General features: G+C 46.0%; 1 protein-coding gene across 2 annotated transcripts in view; it reads left to right on the top strand.

Annotated features, from left to right (window-relative positions):
• Positions 1–14,902: 14,902 nt before the first annotated feature.
• The window catches only part of CHD1 (chromodomain helicase DNA binding protein 1), a 58,093-nt gene continuing 54,308 nt past the window's right edge, over positions 14,903–18,687 (top strand). For both annotated transcript variants that reach the window (XM_040986090.1, XM_040986089.1), the window contains exons 1-2: positions 14,903–15,358; positions 17,413–17,605. In XM_040986090.1, the coding sequence (XP_040842024.1) occupies positions 17,553–17,605 (53 nt within the window). In that variant the 5' untranslated portion in view covers positions 14,903–15,358; positions 17,413–17,552. The remainder of the gene's footprint in view (positions 15,359–17,412; positions 17,606–18,687) is intronic.

Here is an 18,687-nt window from a genome sequence, read left to right as displayed (position 1 = left end):
CCTCATATATATAGAAATTCAGTGTAAATTACAACTTTGCCCTTCCTTTTTGGCAGCAAATTCCAGGCTCCGTGGTAAGTGTAGTGTAGGGACACTGCAGAATTTCTACCTCTACTGTCCGCTCACATAGGCATTCTTGTATAAAAATAAAAATAAAAATTCAACGTGTCCCTACCTATTTGTTCTCTACAAAAATTAAGTGGCCATAGAAGACACTGAGACACTTCACTAAGATATCTCAGATGAAATCTGGATGAGATCAGATGTGAAATGGATTTGGAGTTAAGCATCAAACCTCTATTGCAATTTTTAGCATAGCAAATAGGAGAAGCACTGTAGAAAATCAATTGGGGTTACTGCATCTGCTGCTCATACAAACAGTGAAGCCCTTTATAAGCGGAACATGGGGAAATAGTACTACTTAGGAACAATCTAATAAAAAAAAAACTGACTTTGACACTAAAAACAAGCTAAATTGTTCATCTCATGAATAGGATGTCTGTTTCAAGACTCTAACTTAAGGAAAAGCACTCAGTGGTTTTTTGTTGTTAATACTTTTGTAACATAAATTAGTCATTCAAAAAAAAGTCACTTTTTTCCATTTAAGATCCTACCTTTGTTTTTTTTTTTGCCTACTCCTTGTTCGCTAAGACTGAACTAGACATTCAGAACATCTAGAACACCAAAAATACAATTTTCATTTGTAAATTTACTATATTAAGACATTCATTTGGACAACTTTAAAATGGACTAATTTTAAAATTCTAAAACTTGGTCAAATTTTAAAAAAAGCTCTCAACTAAAATTGCACTTAGGATATCAAAGTTCAATTTTTTTTTTTTTAAAGATTTTTAAGATTTATCTACTTGAAAGGCAGTTACAAAAAAATGAGATAAGAAAGACAACTGCTGGTTCACTCCACAAATCTCTGAAATGGCTGGGGCTGGGCAGGACCAAAGCCAGACACCTAGAACTCTGCCCAGATCTCCCTAGTGGGCGGCAGGGACCCAAGTGCATAGGGAATCTAGCACTGCTTTCTCAGGCACATGAGCAAGGAGCTGGGAGAAGCCAGGACTGGAACTGGCTTTGTTTGGGATGCCAGCGTATTTATGCATATCTCAAGTTCTTGTAAAGGGACATCGGGGATTTACTAGAATTTCAACTGCATTTGGTTTAGGAAATAAGCATTGAACTGATTCCCACAAAGTGGAAGCACAGACTTTATGATAAGCCACAGAGTCAGCCTGATCCCCCAGCTCCATTTTTCTGTGCTCCTCCTGCCCGCACCGCTTCCTTCTCTTCTGTGTGACATCTTCATCTTTTGACTGCTTCTCTTGTGGAGCCAAAGGCTGTGTTGACAGTTCCAGGTTTCACAGTAACACACCCAACATTCATAGGAAACCAAAAGGCTCACTTTCTGATTTTTATATTCAAATAAGGAAACCTCTTTCACAGAATTCCTAAACAAAACTCTCAGAGCTCTTTACTTCAAATTGGGACGTAAGCCCATTCCTTAACTCTCTTGCCTGGCCTAGAGAATGCCGTGAGTTCACTGGCTTGGACTACCCAGCCATAAATTTACAATAGTGGTTATACTAACCAAGGCAGGTTTCTCAGGCTGGTCTCTAGAACTGGGCTAGACAGTCACTGCTAGGGGGCAAAGTTGGAATGCGTTTTGGATTAATTTATGCCAACCTAGACTTTGCACAGCAACTCTAATCCAATCACTCCAACAATTACTATCAAGTTATTTACTGAAGTCAATAATTTGTTATTTTATAACAATGAAAAAGATTATAATAGGATACTATTGCTTTATTTTCTTTCTGTATATTTTCATGATTCACTAATGAATGTGGGTAAGTTTTTGAATAAAATAATTTTAAAATAAATGTATTTAAATATGTTCTTAACTTTTCAAATATTTCACATCATCTTCAGTTTGCCTCCTAGAGAAAAGACACCACACAACTAAAATAAAATAAGGTAGTTACAGATCATTATCATCACTCTACAGGGAATAAAAAGGTAAAAAGTAAAAAGTTCCCAAGAAAGGCTTCCTTGGATAACAGTGTGAGGAAGGCCTCCAGAAGTGACATCTGGCCTGAGACTTGAAGGATGACAAATAGCCCCCACCAGGAAGAGCTGGGGGAAGCCTTCCAGGCACTCAACAGTCACAGCAGAGCCTGCAAGTGTGAAAGACCTTGGCAGGCTTGAGGACAGAAAGGAGGCCAACTGGCTAGGACAGAATGAGTGGGGGAGAATGACGGGATGGGCCTTTGGAGAGCTACACCGAAGTGAGATCATGCAGGCTCTGGCAAGATGGAGTGGGAAGGAGGCTGGGTTTTGCCCAGGAATGTTCAGCACTAAGCAGAGGGATTTTTGTGTGTAAAGACCCTTTCTTGTTTTCTTTGTTGACACTGGGGTGGGGAGGTGGGCACAGCAGAGGAATATGAAAACCAGGCAGTATGATGAATTGCCATCTTCTTCCTCATACAATTAGACTGGACTGTAATTTTTGTCTTATACTATTTTAAAAAGGAAGTGTGAACATTTTTAAATGCCTAAATATCTCACCAAGGGGTCTTCAAATAGTTCATGGAGAATAAAGTAAGCTTACTTTGATGCAATTTTAAAAATTTATTTATTTTTATTGGAAAAGCAGATTTATAGGAAGAGGAGAGACAGAAAAAAAATCTTCCTTCTGTTAGTTCACTCCCTAAGTGATCCCAATGGCCAGAGCTGAGCCCGTCTGAACCAAAGCCAAGAGCCAGGAGCTTCTCTCAGGTCTCTCATTGGTGCAGGTTCCTAAGGCATCGGGCCATTCTAGGCCACAGACAGCTGGATCAGAAGTGGGGCAGCAAGGACATGAACCAGTACCAATATGGGATGCTAACGCTTGAAGCTGAGGATTAGCCAACTGAGCCATTGCACTGGCTCAGTGCAAGTTTTAAAAAGATATATTTAACCTATTTGAAAGATTGTCACAGAGAGATTGAGATGTCTTCAAAAGCATTATTGTAAAACACAATGGTTTTATCTGCATTGGTGTCCTCTAGTTATTCTAATTTTTTGAACAAATTATTTTTATTTATTTGAAAAACAGAATGCTAGAAGGAAAAAGAAAGAGGGTATCGGGAGACAAGCAGGGAGAAGGAGGGAGGGAGGAAGAGAGAGAGAGAGAGAGAGAAAGATCCATTCTTTGGTTCGCTTCCCAAATGGCCACAACAGCCAGGGTTGGTTGGAATGAAGCCAGTCACCTGGATCTCCATCTGGGTTAGCCATGTGGGTGGCAGTAACCCAAGTCTTTGGACCATTTGCTACTGCTTTTGCAGGTGCATTAGCAGGAAGCTGGATGGGAAACAGAGCAGTTGGGAGTAGAAGCAGTGCTCATCTGGGATGCCAGTGCCGTAAGCAACCACTAAACCACTGCACCATCATGCCAGACCCTGGTGCAAAAAAAAAAAAAATTAAAAAAAAATCTATGTAGTTATTTTATACACTCTTTTCATGAACTTCTTTGAAGACTTTTCATGTTCTTTTAATGTACATATTATCATATAAAACTGATATTTAGCTATGGACTTACAGAAAATCAAACTTGGCTAAGGTAATTGCACTTATTTTCTTTTCCTTTCAATGTGTATTTTTCTTGGCTAATTATCTGATGAACTATGTAAGCCCATCTACCATCTCCTCTAGAAGTTTTGCTTATGATATATCTGAACTGAGTTGCACACAAGTGCTATTTATATGTTCTCTAATTCAAGCGACACTATAAAAGGGAGGGAAGGAAGCAGAGCTGTTAGCAAAAACTAGGAAGCCATAAAATCAAATTTATTTAAAATCTTATTAAAAAAATAAAGCATGCATCTTATTACAACTGTAAATCTCCAACAACTGAAAATGTCAGATGCCAAAATTTTTCTTAGCATTGATACCACACTTTGTATAAGTGCATGAGTGAAATAGTGCACAAACGCTTAGGCAATCCATTGTCTTTTGATTTGTTATTCTCCAGGTGTATCTGCTTTTTCAGTTCTACCTGTGACAAACCGTCTTGCATCTTAGTGTCTCTTCCCATTGTCTCCCTAAGGTAGGCTGCATTCCAGCATCCTCATCAAATAGTTCTCCCTCCACTCCCTGGCACTAACCCTAGAAGTTCCTTTACAGAGTTCATCCTCGTTTGCAATTTCGTTTCCTTATTTATCTGTTTTCTCCCTCTCCTTCAAATTAGAATGTCAACCTCAGGTGAGAAAATCCTTTGTTCACCTTAACACTATTTCCCTTGTATCCACTCTACGGACAAGCATGTAGAGAACATCTAAGAAATTCGTGGTTGGGCCCGGCGCGGTGGCGCAAGTGGTTAAAGGTCCTCGCCTAGCACGCCCGGGATCCCATATGGGCGCCGGTTCTAATCCCGGCAGCCCCGCTTCCCTTCCAGCTCCCTGCCTGTGGCCCGGGAAAGCAGTCGAGGACGGCCCAAAGCTTTGGGACCCTGCACCCGCGTGGGAGACCCAGAAGAGGCTCCTGGCTTCGGATAGGCATAGTATCGGCCCGTTGCGCTCACTTGGGGAGTGAATCATCGGACGGAAGATCTTCCTCTCTGTCTCTCCTCTCTCTGTATATCCGCCTTTCCAATGAAAAAATAATAAAAATAAATCTTTAAAAAAAAAAAAGAAATTCGTGGTTAATACTGCAATCTATGTACGTAAGAATCATCAATATAACTAATTCAATTAGAGCAATAGTGGATCCACAAAGGGACTGGGAGAGTACACAACACTACCCTGAAATGTTCTGATACGGGTTAGTTGACCCACTTCCAACCAGTTATTAGAAGATTTGGCTACACTTAATTTAGATTCCCCTTTACAGGGGTTTCTTGAGGATTAAGGGTATTCACTTGCGGCTGATGTGGCTTTCTTTGAATTGTAGAATGGGTGGGGTTGATATATTCTGTGGTTTGGGACCACGCAGACTTTGGGGGTTTACGGCATGCAAGTGTTCTGTGGAAGATTGCCTGCCAATTTTCTCTTAGGGGGATTCCTTTTGTTTTTAGCTAATGCTGAAGACCTTAGTGGGTCAGATTTCTTCTCCAGTTGTCAATCCTTCTGAATTCTGTTTCTTAGCAACAGCTGGAACTCTGTCCACCCACATTGTTCTCTGTTTCAGCCTCAAAGCAAACAAGTGAATGAGTGGGCAGGAGAGCTTGTCTTTCCTGACATCCCTATACACAGAGTGCATTCCAATCCTAGCGGTGACTGATAAACAGCGTGAAGTATCATCGCATTTGTGTGACACAGAAGTGGCTAAAGCAATGGAGAGTGTCTTGAGAGACTGGCTTCCTTAACATCACATTCTCACTCTTGAAAATCCTCTTCTGCTAAGATTTTACTTTCTGGTGTTCAGGGTAAAATCTTTAGTGTCAGAAACAATGTGGCAAAAAAAAATTATGCTGCAATTCAATTATCTCTTAAGTAATTTTTTGATCTGTTCTTATCTTCCTAGATCATAGGCTGTATGTAGTGATGGTTTCCAGAAATGGTGGAGTTTGCCAAATTTGTAGCAAGTTGCTAAATTTGCTGCAAACCTACCTTCTTCTGGGAGTCTTATTTACAATTTCCAAGCATGTTTTCAAAACTTTAACTATAGTAACCAATATACTTTATAGTGTTTGCCCTGCCAAGTTCTCTAGTGTCCGACACATGACTATATCATCTCAGTTCTAACACGCCTCTAGAAAACCTGAGCTAAAGGCTCACACTGTGTAATACAAAGTTCCCCTATTACTTTGAAAGTCTGTGTTACTCTCTCCTTCACCTTCATTATGGCAGTACAGTTTCTGAGCTTTGCTATCTGCAACTCCAGTCACACTAGGGCAAGTTCTCAGTTGGAATTGGCTGAAATTCACTCAAGCTAGCTTAAGCAATGACAAATTTTATTACAAGCATAAATTAAGATAAATAATTCAAAGACAGGGAGCATACTCAACCTTCTCCGGAGACTGAGATCAAGAACCAGAAAGCTATCAGGAACCCAGACAGCTATTGCATCTGTGTCTGATTTGTCAGCACTGCCTCGTGAAGCACAGACTCCGGAGTCAAACTCTTGGGCTTTATTTAGCTTCCAGGTTGACTCAGTGTGAGCAAGTTCATATCCTTAGCTACAATGCAGGGCATGACAGTGCCCTCTATGTGAGGGTTACAGCATGTGGAACACACCGTGGTGGTATCAGTGATCCAAGATTATCCCTGCTCTGCAAAACAACTCTTGGATTCTCCACCTGCTTATGTGGCTGCTGCCGAGTCAGGCAGCCCGGCTTCACCCAATATTTTCTCAGTTCAAGTGCTCAGCAGTCTCACAAGCTTCTTTTGATCCTACATGTCAATTCTCAGGACAAATCTGATAAGGCTTCAGTGATCGTTCCAGGTAAAGCCAGAAGTGTCAGGTCACATAACGCATATACAGTTGAAGTGGCCCATCCCTGAATGCAGTGGGCATTGCTCAGTGGTCATGAATCATGATTACTAGCCCGAGAGAAGTTGTCTGTAGTTCTCTCAAGTCACTGATCTTGTGTTCTTTCAGAGCCACAAGGCCCAAGTAAGTGAGTTGTCCAGTGCCACAGAGCGGGTGATAGATGGAGCTGAGCTTCAGAACCAGGTCTGACTCCATATCCAACATGGCATAAATGCACTGGAATTGTTCATAGGTGTTGTCCGTGAGGTGACTTACCCTGTATTTAGCAACTAAGCACTTGGGACAAAATACTTCAGGTAGGTAATAACTAACTTTCTTGTTTCATAGTTTTTATGCTAAACTTAAATGAGGAGCACAGTGAGCTTTCTTACATAACATACCAAAGTAACCACCATCAAGATCAAGATATGAAATATTCTTAACACATCAGAAGGTTCACGGAGCCCTTCCCAAATTAATACCAAGCTGAGAAAGGAAACTATTGCCCTGACCGTGACTTCTGTCATCATCAGTTAGTTTTGGTTGTTCTTGAATTTCACATATATTGAATGATACAATATGTTTTTTTTTTCAATTATTTCACTGAACTCTATGTTGGTCGGATTCAACCATGTTGTACACATACAGGTTTCCTTTTCCTATTGCTGTATAATATTCTATTCTATAAACACACCTCATTTTCTTCTACTTTGGGTCTACTATGAACCAAACTGCTATGAACACTGTTTATACAAGACTTTTGGTAGGCATATGTATTCCTTTTTCTTGCATACATACTCAGGAGTGAAAGTGCTGGAATTATAAGGGAGGCATAAGTTCAGTTACAATGTACACTGCTTACCAATTTTCCAAAGTGGTTGTACCCCTCCCAGCAATAAATGTTTCAACTGCACCACATTACTTTTTAAACAAGGAAAATAACACTGTCATCAGCTTATTAGGCTCATTACTTTTCTTAGTTCAGAAACATGTATTTCATTTCAGTGTTTCTGTGTTGTTGCTGGTTATAAACAAGTGTGAATTTAGGCTAACTTATGATGTACAGTAGACTCTCTCCTTAGCACCCTGATCAAATCACTACCAGCACCCCTGTTAAGATTTCCATGAAAATACTACCTAGCTTGCCATCCTTTATAGCAGTTTCTCTGTAGGAGCACTTGGTTATTTGAACCAGTTTTTTTGTAGTAAACGGGAGGGAGCTGTCTCCACTGCACTTGTGGGAATTTTAGCAACATCCCAGTATCAACTCTACATCCACCCATTGTGACAATTGCAAATGTTGCCAGATTTTGCCAATTGCCACTTCTCCATCAGTTGCCATGGAGAACTTCTGGTCTGTAAGCAGATGTTCTGGTCTGTAAGCAGATGTTCTGGTCTCTCCACACTTCACCAAAATAAAATGTTGCATGAATCAGTGCAGGTAACAAGATATGTCAATGTTTCTTCAACACTAACAGCACAACAGAATCACCTTGAGCAGCTTTTTAAGAATTCACATGCCAAGGCCCTACCTCAGAACGACGGAAAAACATCTCTTGAGTGGGGCTAGAGCATTTCATTGTAAAGTGATTGGGGTTATTCTACGTTTGGGTACAGTTGAGAACTACCTTCAAAATATATTACTCTTATGGGGAACATGCTACAAAAACAGATTTCTACCAGTGAGTTTTCAAGCAGTTGCAAAGGATAAGGAACATATTTTGAGAACACGGGCCCTCAGAAACTTTTAGAACACACAGAGCCCATAACTATAAATGGTATATCTATTGTTCAGCTTCCCATCGGGAAAAAAAAAATGTTTTTCTCCAAGTCAGACTTAAAACATTCTTGTGCTTACTTTTGAGAATGATTAGCCTGTGATAATCCTTCCCGTTAAATCTCAGACCTAATTCTTCTCCCACATCCCAGAAGGATATTTCCCATTTACTTCAAACTTTCAGACTTTGATTTATCGAAACAAACAAAAACTCACAAGTTCCACAGAAACAAACAAAAGTATTTCCTCTTGAATAAAAATCAAACTTCTGACAGAGAAATTTAGATTCACTCTTGTCTTTCTTCATCATTTATCACATTCCAATCCAATCCAGTATCTGGCCGGTAGTCCAAGAAAGCAGTTCTTGCTAAGGTAACCGATGACCATCCTGTCACTTGGTCCAGAGGACATTTTTATTCTAGCCCGATTTTACATGACTTCTCAGCAGTATTAGACACCAGTCAGCACTCCTTTCTTGAAGCATTTACTCTTTTATCTTCAATTACACAATACCCTTCTGGCATCTGCCGCTCCCTTTGTGTAGCTCATCTTTCTCTACCTAACCAAAAAATCAATGCAAGTTTTCTGCAGCAAACGCTATCTTCCCAATTTATTTCAGGTACATTCAATATTTTCATCTGTCTCTAGACACTCACTAGTTTCTATATTGTGTTGATTTTCCTTAAAAAAAAAAAACAAAAAAACAAAAAACTATTTCCAAGAGCTACAGAGGAAGGGAGAGCTCAATCTGCCACCCCCTGGCCCGCTCCCCAAATGGCTGCAATGGGCAGGACTGTGCCACGCTGAAGCCAGGAGCCAGGAGCTTCATTCAAGCCTGCTATGTGGGTACCAAGGGCCCACACATTCTGGCCATCTTCCAGGCCATCAGCAAGGATCTGGATCCCAAATGGAGCGGCTCCACGGCATGCTGGTGCTGCAGGCAGTGGCTTTCCCTGCTACACCACAATGTTAGTCCCAACTCCAAACTTCTAGACAAAGTCTCCCGGGTAACTGAAAGGAGTCAGAAACAATTCACCAGTTCATCTCTCCACAAACCCATCTCCAAACACGTGACTATTCAAGTTAGAACCAATACCCTTCAGCAACAGATGTGCAACTTTCATCTTCCTCCCGACTCCGAGTCCTACTCCACCAGCTTCCACATACTCTTTCTTCCAAATCTATTTCTTTCCACCTCCAGTACACTACTCAGGTCTAATCTTATAATTTCTACCTTTTTTTTTAAAAGATTTACTTTTTTTAATTGGAAAGGAAGATGTACATAGAGAAGTAGAGACAGAGAGGAAAATCTTCCATCACTGATTCACTTCCCAAGTGGTCCATCGGCCAGAGCTGAGCCCATCTGAAGCCAGGAGCTAGGAGCCTCTTCTGGGTCTCCCATGTGGGTACAGGGTCGCGAGGCTTTGGGCTGTCCTCGACTGCTTTCCCAGGCCGTAAGCAGGGAGCTGGATGGAAGTGGAGCAGCCAGGATTTGCCAATCCAATCATACTACCATCCTATTTCAAACCATTCAGTGGTTTCCACTGTTTCAAGGAATCTTTCTCACCTAGTTTCCATGTAGCCTTATTTCATTCAGCTGATGTTTCCTCTGGCGGTCCCATGCTTCCAACTCAGCCCCTTACTGGTGGGGGGGACCATGTAATTTACCATCCAAGCCAGCACATTTTTGAGAGTGAATGAGGCCAGGTTTTGGCAAGCTGGGGAATGTGCTGGCACAATCTCTCTGGCTGCTGAGTTTTCACCACTGTTGTTTTCTTTACCCATGAAGAGTATCTTCATTTCCCTTTTGCCCATCTAGTTCTCTTGGACTTTCCTTTTCTTAAACGTGTTACACTTCTACAAGAGACTTCTACGTCTTTGTGTTATTTTTTTCAGTTGGCTGTGATTTGACAGTGTGACTATTTCCTATAGTAGATATTAACTATGAAAGTATCAGGTTTTACTCAACTATACTCCCTCCATCCCCACCCCAGCGTCCTAGCATAATAAATTCTTGCATGCTTGGTGAATACACTGAGCACAGAGTCCTGTAGCTCAAGGATCTCACAATGCAGCATGGAAACATGCTGTATTACAAAGCAGTGGCAAATGGTGCTTTACAGAATGCTCGATTCCATGACCAAGAGAGGCCAGAGAGGTGCCCGACAAGTCTCATGGAGAGAGGCCAGCACGGTAGCCTAGAGGCTAAGGTACTTGCATGCACCGGGATCCCATGTAGGTGCCAGATTGTGTCCTGGCTGCTCCACTTCCCATCTAGCTCCCTGCCTGCATCCTGGGAAAGCAGTCAGGGACGACACACAGCCTTGGAACTCTACACTTGCGCAGGAGACCTGGAGAAGCTCCTGGCTTCAGACTGGCTCATGTCTGGCTACTGCAGCCACTTGGGGACTGAACCAGTGGATGAAATATCTGTCTCTCCTTGTCTGTGTAAATCTGACTTCCCAATAAAAATAAATCCTAATATATATATATATTGCTATATATATATATAGACATACTTTTAAAAAAGTGTCATGAAGAGTCAGCACAACTGTGTCCAAGTAGTCCACAGTTCTTGGTCATTTACTTGGCTACTGCTATAGCAGACTAACCCCTAAGACAGACACGCTACATGCACGCACAGCAAGCATTTCCTCTCCAATGCCTTAAGTATGTGTCCAGTGCCAGGAATCTGCCAGGAGTGATGAGAGACAGTGCCAAGCTCAGACTGTGAAACGATTTGCAATTCAACTATGAGACGTGTGTGTTTTCCATCCTCCTATATACGTTTAGATATTATTTTGTATGTAAGTGTATGTGGTTCATAAGGATCAGGTTCATTAAATTTCAAGTTTGAAGGGAATCTAAAGGTGAGCTCAAGGGAAAGGTGTAGAAAAACAAAACAAAACAGAGACATAAACTAAAGTGGGGATTAATAACAAAGATTGGGCCCAAAGTTTCTGGAGTAAAATGTATGGTGCTTTAGACAAGCAGTGAACAAAGGGGAGGGATGATACAACACCAGTGTGTTAGTGCAGTGAAGTTTTTGTTTCAATACTTAAAGGAAGACGGAGTTCAAGAGAAAGCTCTTCTCCCCTGGCTCACTCTCCCAACAGCCAGGGCTGGAGCTGGAGATCAGCATGCCATCCAGGGACCACGGTGCCGTCCAGGTATCACGGTCCCGGGAGCCGGAGCCAGAACTCAAATTCAGACACTCTGAGGTAGAATCTGGGTATTTTAACTGCTAGGTGAAATATCCATTTGGTACACTGACGCTATTAGCTGTTAAGACAATCGTTTCCTGCCCCCCTACTGTGTGTGCACCCTGAATTCTCCAAGTAATGGAAGTGGAATCCTTGTATGCAACACCAGGCCTAGAGCTCCCATTCCTACTAGACCTAAGAACATTCTGTTTGAAACTTAGCTTGCGATTCAAACACTAACCAGTCAAAATGCACAAAACACACGATCTGGCATTGCGCCTCAGTGGGTTAAGTCACCACTTGCCACTCCACGCTGGAGTGCAGGCAGAGTCCCTGCTGCTCTGCTTGCGTGTCAGCTTCCTGGGAACTGGCCTGCAAAGACCACAGCTGTGTGGCTCAGCAGGGCTTTCAGGCCCCAAGCTTCCGATTCCAGCCTGGCCAACCTTGACTGCTGCTGTCCTTGGGGGACTAAACCACTGTGTCTCTCCTTCCCTCCTTCCATCTCTCTGCTAATCTGCTTTTCCAATAAATAAATACACAAAATTTTAACACATCCTCCCCCAAATATAACAGCCGTAAACATAGTGTATAAGCTGTTTGTAGATAGAACAATCTGGAAGATTTTTCCAAATACTACCTATAACCTAGATATTCTATGCTTCCTGTCACTTTAAAACATTAATAATCTAAATAAATATTTAAGTTATAGAAGTTGGACACTTAAGTTAAAAATGAATTTAATATTTCTAGTATGTTACTGGGCATCAAGGCTTAGCCATCAGCCCATTCTGCTGGTTAGTTAACCGTGAGATCACTGGCTGATGGGGAGCAGGGGCTGGTGGCTGTATCCAGGCCTTACAGGAAAATATCATATGACTTGCTGCTAGCCAAGGGCAAGTTCAAATTCAAAATCTGAAGTATGGTTTGGTTTTCGTGATGTCAAACCACCATCAATTAGGTGTCTATGCATTTTCATTGTTTATAGTTAGCTTCTGATACACAAATGTTTTAGGCAGCAACAACTGCGGAATTTAAATTCCTTTTATGCATCCAAAAGCTCCACGGAAGAGCAAAGGTTATCATGACCTCCATGTTATGTCTTTCCCAATTCTAAGAATGTTGTTCTCAATCTATTCCCACTTAATGCTACCTATTGGTAACTTCTAATACCACACATTGGAATTCAGGACCTACAGAACAGAATGTAAGGACCTAAATTCTCTAAAAGTAATAATACTCTTTCTAAGGAATAGGCACTTTCTAAATGGGAAAGTGGCTTGCAACAAAAATGTCGTCATTTAACTTTGTGGGGATTGTGTTATTCATAGGTTGAGATTATCTGGCTATCATTTTTAGTACCAATTAAACCAAGCAGATAACAAATCCCAAAGTGGTTTTGTGTTGCCCATTGACTTTAACCAGCAAAAATTGCTATAATTTCCTACTTTATATTTCCCCCACATTCTTAGCAGTCATTCTAGAGCTGCGTGGAGCCATAAAATATACTATGATTTTACTCACAGGCCATCCAAGTTTCATATTTTATTACTAATTTGGCAAGATCACTTAGCTGTCTCTACAGCTCTGACAGTGGACTACCACATCCAGTGACATGAGCAGCTTAAAACAGATCGGACTTGTGTGTTCACAGAACATGCAAAGCACACAGGCCGTGCATTCTTTCTGTAAGACAATGACAAAATGTAGTGCAGCGATAACCAAGATTCTTATTCTCTGAGTCATACTTTCAATTACAAGAAATGTTTTTATCTGCCATGGCTAATTTGTCTGAAGCTTTTATTATTTTGTTCACCACTTCGGTCACAGAAAAAAGAAATTAGCGGCATTGGAAGGTGCTATTAGGCTTAATATAGAGCTTACTGGTAAAAATTACTACTGAATTAACAACACTTTAGGAACCACCAAAAGCAAGATTTCTAGGATCTTCCTATTGCTCTCAACACACCATCAAAGAGCTCCAGTAGTTTTGGGTAAAGGAGGAAGGCTGAGCAAGGGCCATTTTCATAAAGTATTTCAGTGTTTCATTGTGTTTCACTACTCAATTAATCGGAGATGCATTTGTGTTTGCAGGAAGCCACGTGTACCTGCCTGCCTTCCTGCACTCATTACACTGCTGAATAGAAGGCGCACACATCTGTAATTATGCATGGAGACCTCTCTGTGAAGGCTTTGAACCGGATCGTTTCCACGAAGACTTCCCACACGGGCGGGGAGGGGGGGAATTCTTTAGGGGAATGGATGCATCCCAAAGGTGAAGGGACTGGGATCACCAAGTACCGTCGAGTGATTCAAGAGGCCCCCCCCCCCAAAAAAAAAGAGGTGCAAAGGAATTCTGGCTTTAACAATATGCATTAAAAAAAAAAGTGAAACTGCACACCACCACAGGATGGAGGATAGTATGTTACCAACACACACACACACAGTGACCGGATGGACCCGCAGACAACAGTTACGAAACCGCCGGCTCAGTGAACCCGGGATAGTTACTAAATGTCCCTCCCAGTGGCTCTTTTTGTTGCCGGTCGGCGCCGCGCCCTGCGACCCGCCCTCCCAAGGGAGGGCCCTAGAAGGCTGGGTTGTAAAAGTCCTTTCCTGAACCCTGCACGGGCCACCCACACACGAACCGGGCGACGTCACGGGATGTCAGCCAGTCCCTCCCGGTCAGCTCCGCGGGTGCCCCGCCCGTGCCGGGCCCCGGGGCCGGTGGGGGTGGGGACGGCGGTGGGGGTGGCGCTGGTGGCCGCAGCGATGGGGGGCGACCACAGTAACCCCACAGGAGTTAGGGTTCCCGGGCAGCCTGGTGCGAGGCAGCGGCCCGGTGCGGCGAGCGGGCCCCGCAGGCAGTGCAAAGCCCGCGGCCTGGAGACCCCACCCCGCGCGCGGCCCTTCCGCCGCTGCCCCCTCGAACCCCGTCAGGTCCTACAAGCCAATCTGGGGTCTCGAACCCCAAACCCGACCTCTCCCCTACACCCCCGACCCCCGCCCCGAACCCATCCCGTTCCTTCTTCTCAAAGTCTCTCCACCGCGACGTCCTTGCGCCACCTCCCGAGTGGGACCGACGGTCGCGGCACCCATACCCGCACCATAAGCCAGCCTGCAGCAACCACTTCCCGGAATTCAACGCCGGGCCGCTTCGGGGCGGCCACCTGAGCGCTAAGAGCAAAGGCCCGGCGGCAGCCGCGCGGCCACAGTCCGGCGGCGGCGGCCTTGACGCAGCCGGCGTGCGCGTGCCCGGCGGGAGGGGGGGGAGGAAGGGCGCGCCCCGCCCCGCCCCTCCACCAATCGCTCGCCTGCTCCCGCCCACGACTCCGCCCCCCCGGCCCCGCCCTCGCGCCCAGAGAGGCCCCGGCGTGCGCGCCCCCGCCCGCCGGGGAGAGGGAGTGAGCGGAGTCGCTGACGTCGTGCGGGAGGCGGAGGCGACGGCGACCTCGGCGGTGGCGGCGGCGGCGGCGGCGGCTCCGACCAAGACGGTTGCGCTCGCTCGTTCGCTCGGCGTCATGGCGGCTGCCGGGGGCCGATAAGCGGCGGGAGCGGGAGCGCGCGCGCGGCGGCGGCGGCTCGTTACTTTTCTGCCTTCGCCTTTGGGTGCTTCAAGAATGAATTGATTGTTGGAGCCACTCGGCGGGGGGGGGAGATCGCGCGTTTGGTGCCGCGGGCCCCGGGGGCTTCCCTTTTCCTCGCCTCTCCTCCGCGCCTCTCACCCCCGCAGGCCCCCTTCTCCTCCGGCCTGACGGACTCCCGCTCGCCGCCCCCGCCGCCCCCCGGACGCCCGGAGCCCCGGGACTGCGCGGCGGGCAACACCGAGGGTCGCCACCCCCCACCGGCCCGGCGGGCGCGCGGGGGAGGCCGCCGACCCGGCTCCCCTCCAGCCCCGCCGCGCCTCCTTCACGTCCGCAGGGTAAGAAAGGAGTTGGGGAGCGGCCGGCGGCGGGTCAGGATGTGGCGGCGGGCTGGTGGTGGTGGTGGTGGGGAGGCTGGACGGAGAAGCCCCCCCATCCCCCCGGCGGGGCGGAGGAGGACGGCGCGGGGCCCGGGCGGCTGGGGGGCCGAGGCCGGGGCGGCTCCGGTGGCCGGGGCCTGGCCCGCGCAGGGGGCGTGTGAGCGCAGGAGGCCGGCCGGTCGGTCGGCGGCCACTGGGGCACCGGCCTTGGGGCCTGCCTCGGGCCTGGGCCTCGGGCTGGCCAGGGCGTGGGAGCCCGGGAGAGCGGGCGAGAGCGCCTGGCCGGAGCGCCGGTCCTGCCGCCACCGCCGCCGCCGACCCGGGCTTCCCAGCACGTGGGGACCGGCGGGGAGGGGGAGGGGGCGGCGGCTCGGGCGAGCCTGGGAGGGCGCGGGGCGGGTCTGCGGGAAGTTTGAGGCGGGAAGGGGAAAAGGATTCCGGGACCGGGATGGAGACTCTCCCGGGTCGGGCCGGGCCGGGCGGGGGTGGGTGTGTGGGGGAGGAGGAGGAGGAGGAGGCTGCCGGTGCCGGTGCCGCGAGCGCAGCGAGTTAGGACCGAGCAAACGGGGAGGGTGGTTTCTAGACCCCCTTCTAAAAGTCTCGGTGCAAAAACTTACCGGGAGCCCAGCAACTGGTTTAAAAAAAAAAAAAAGAAAAGAGAAAGCCAGAGCATCGCAGAGGTTTAGGGACTTGGGGGAGGAGTCTTTGTTGAGCCGCCCTAGAGACAAGAGAGAGTGGAGTTCGCCGGGAGTCTTGGAAACTTAGGGCCATGAGAACGTGGGCTCCCCGGGCCAAGGGATGAGAAGGGAGAAACGAAGTTAGCAGTGCACCGAGAAAGCCATTTTGAGGGACGACAGGGAGGTGAAAGGGATAGAACGGAAAGAGGAGGCAACTTTGTTAATGAAGACCTTGGCGGAACAGCCAGTTTGTTACAGAGCAGCGACTTTGTAACTGTTGGAAGACAACAGTAACAGCTCCTCAGCCGGGGTTGGAATTAGTGGTAACATTTGGGAGAAGTGTAGAGCGGAATGGTTACATTTTAGATAACCTGTGCCCGCACATTCTGCGGGACGCTGTATGAAGGAGTAAATTCACCTTGTGCGTGCGGAGTTTGCTCAGACAGACCTGGCAACAACTTGCTCACCAACTCCCCCCTCTTGCGTCTCTCCCTGTCTCTGGTGGGGCGGAGGTGGTCGTGGGAGCGAGTTCTCCGGAGACTGGGGGACAGCTCTGCTCTCCCCGGCCGGCTAGGTACTTTCTGGCTGGGGAAGGATCTGACGTCCCCTCCCCCTGCTTCTTCCTCTCCCTCCCCTGCCGGAGGTCTCCTTTGTTTATCCGTGGATGGCTCGTGGGTGACTCCAGGGTCGAGCTGAGGTCTGCAAAGGTGGAATTCCTGTGTCTCGGTTCGTTGTTTTTTTTTGCCTCGGACCCTTTCTTACACACATCACGCTTTGCTATGTATTTTCTTTGTTACCGTTTTATTTTTTCATGGGATCTCCACAAGTCTCCACTTGATAAATATTTTTAAAACGTTATCTCTGCACTATCAGTTCACCTGTGAAAGAGCACATTTATTTTGATATGCATTTTTGCTAGGATTATATAATCTGTTCTTGTGAGCATTTTCAAAACGTTGTCATTTGAGTATATGAGATTCTAGGGATTAGGAGTTAGGGTTTGGCAAGAGAAGTTATCTAATGGGATTCCCATGCATTGTATGTGTGGTATGAGCCATTGTACCCACTTTGCAGTGGTAATCTGTGTAAATATTACCCAGTTGCTTTTGGTCTGTAAGAATTTTATCACTTTAAAAAGATTTTGCTTTTTTTCCAGTCAGAAATGCACTAACGGTTGCATTAGAATTCTAGTAATCTGGAATGTGGTGAGGTACAGGCCCCACCCCTTACTTACCTTCTCTAGTCTTAACTTGCCGGGTAGATTGGGTGCAGGTGCTAAACAGTGTCTCTTCAAGGACAAGACATTTTCTTACTTTGCTGGTGTCTTTTCTCTAGGTGTCGCAAAGAGGGTCCCATAAAGCCTGTGGTTACTGAAGAAGATTCATCTGTGAATTTTTTATATTCAGAGGAGTCAGTATTTATATTCGTCTTTTAAACTGGGAAGGTTTATATTTTAGAACTTCTTGTGATTTACAATGAATGGACACAGCGATGAAGAAAGTGCTAGAAACAGCAGTGGTGAGGCAAGGTACGTGCTTTGCTTTCAGGTGTTGACTTGGAAAGCCTGTTTGATTTGTGAAATTTTTAATTCATCCTCTGAGGTATACTAAGTCTGTGAAGTTTTACTGAAGTATCTGTTTTAAATAATTACTCTCATTTGGAAACAGAACGTAAAAACATGAAGTTTACTTCCAGCTATTTGGGGGCTTATATTGCTTGAATTAATGATTAGTGCTGAGACAAGAAATGGACACCTGCATTGGTTTGACTGTTGGGAAAATCTCTAAGAAACAAAGATGGTGAGAATTGCTGGCACTTGTCTTCTATCCCCGGGTGTCCAGATGATAGCCAGCAGCCAGTATTGCTGGGCTGCAGTGCGTTTCTGTTCGAATTTTTTGAGTGTTAAGTTCTTGGTCTATATTTTTCCAAAGAAGATAGGATTTGTAGAAATTGAGTAGGGAGGGCCAGCGCAATAACGTAGCGGTTAAAGTCCTCACCTCGAACCTGCCCCAGGATCCCATATGGGCGCCGGTTCTAATCCCAGTGGCCCCACTTCCCACCCAGCTCTGTGCCTGTGGCCTGGGAAAGCAGTAGAGGATGGCCCAAAGTCTTGGGACCCTGCACCCACATGGGAGACGCGGAAGAGGCTTCAGGCTCCTGGCTTTGTATCGGCTCAGCTTCAGCCATTGTGGCCGCTTGGGGAGTGATCCATTGGACGGGGGCAGAAGATCTTCCTCTCTGTCTCTTCTCCTCTCTGTATATCTGCCTTTCCAGTAAAAATAAATCTTAAAAAAATTGTTTTGGGATATGTCTTTTTTTTTTTTTTTAAAGATTTATTTTTATTATTTTTTTTATTGGAAAGGCAGATATACAGAGAGGAGAGACAGAGAAGAAGATCTTCCGTCCGATGATTCACTCCCCAAGTGAGCGCAACGGCCGATGCTATGCCGATCCGAAGCCAGGAGCCTCTTCTGGGTCTCCCACACGGGTGCAGGGTCCCAAAGCTTTGGGCCGTCCTCGACTGCTTTCCCGGGCCACAAGCAGGGAGCTGGAAGGGAAGCGGGGCTGCCGGGATTAGAACCGGCGCCCATATGGGATCCCGGGGGTGCA

Source organism: Ochotona curzoniae, unplaced genomic scaffold, assembly GCF_017591425.1.
Source record: "Ochotona curzoniae isolate NIBS_2020 unplaced genomic scaffold, NIBS_Ocur_1.0 contig_4501, whole genome shotgun sequence".
NCBI lineage: Eukaryota > Metazoa > Chordata > Mammalia > Lagomorpha > Ochotonidae > Ochotona > Ochotona curzoniae.
Note: the sequence above shows the minus strand (reverse complement) of the source record. Positions and strands in the feature narration are given on the sequence as shown.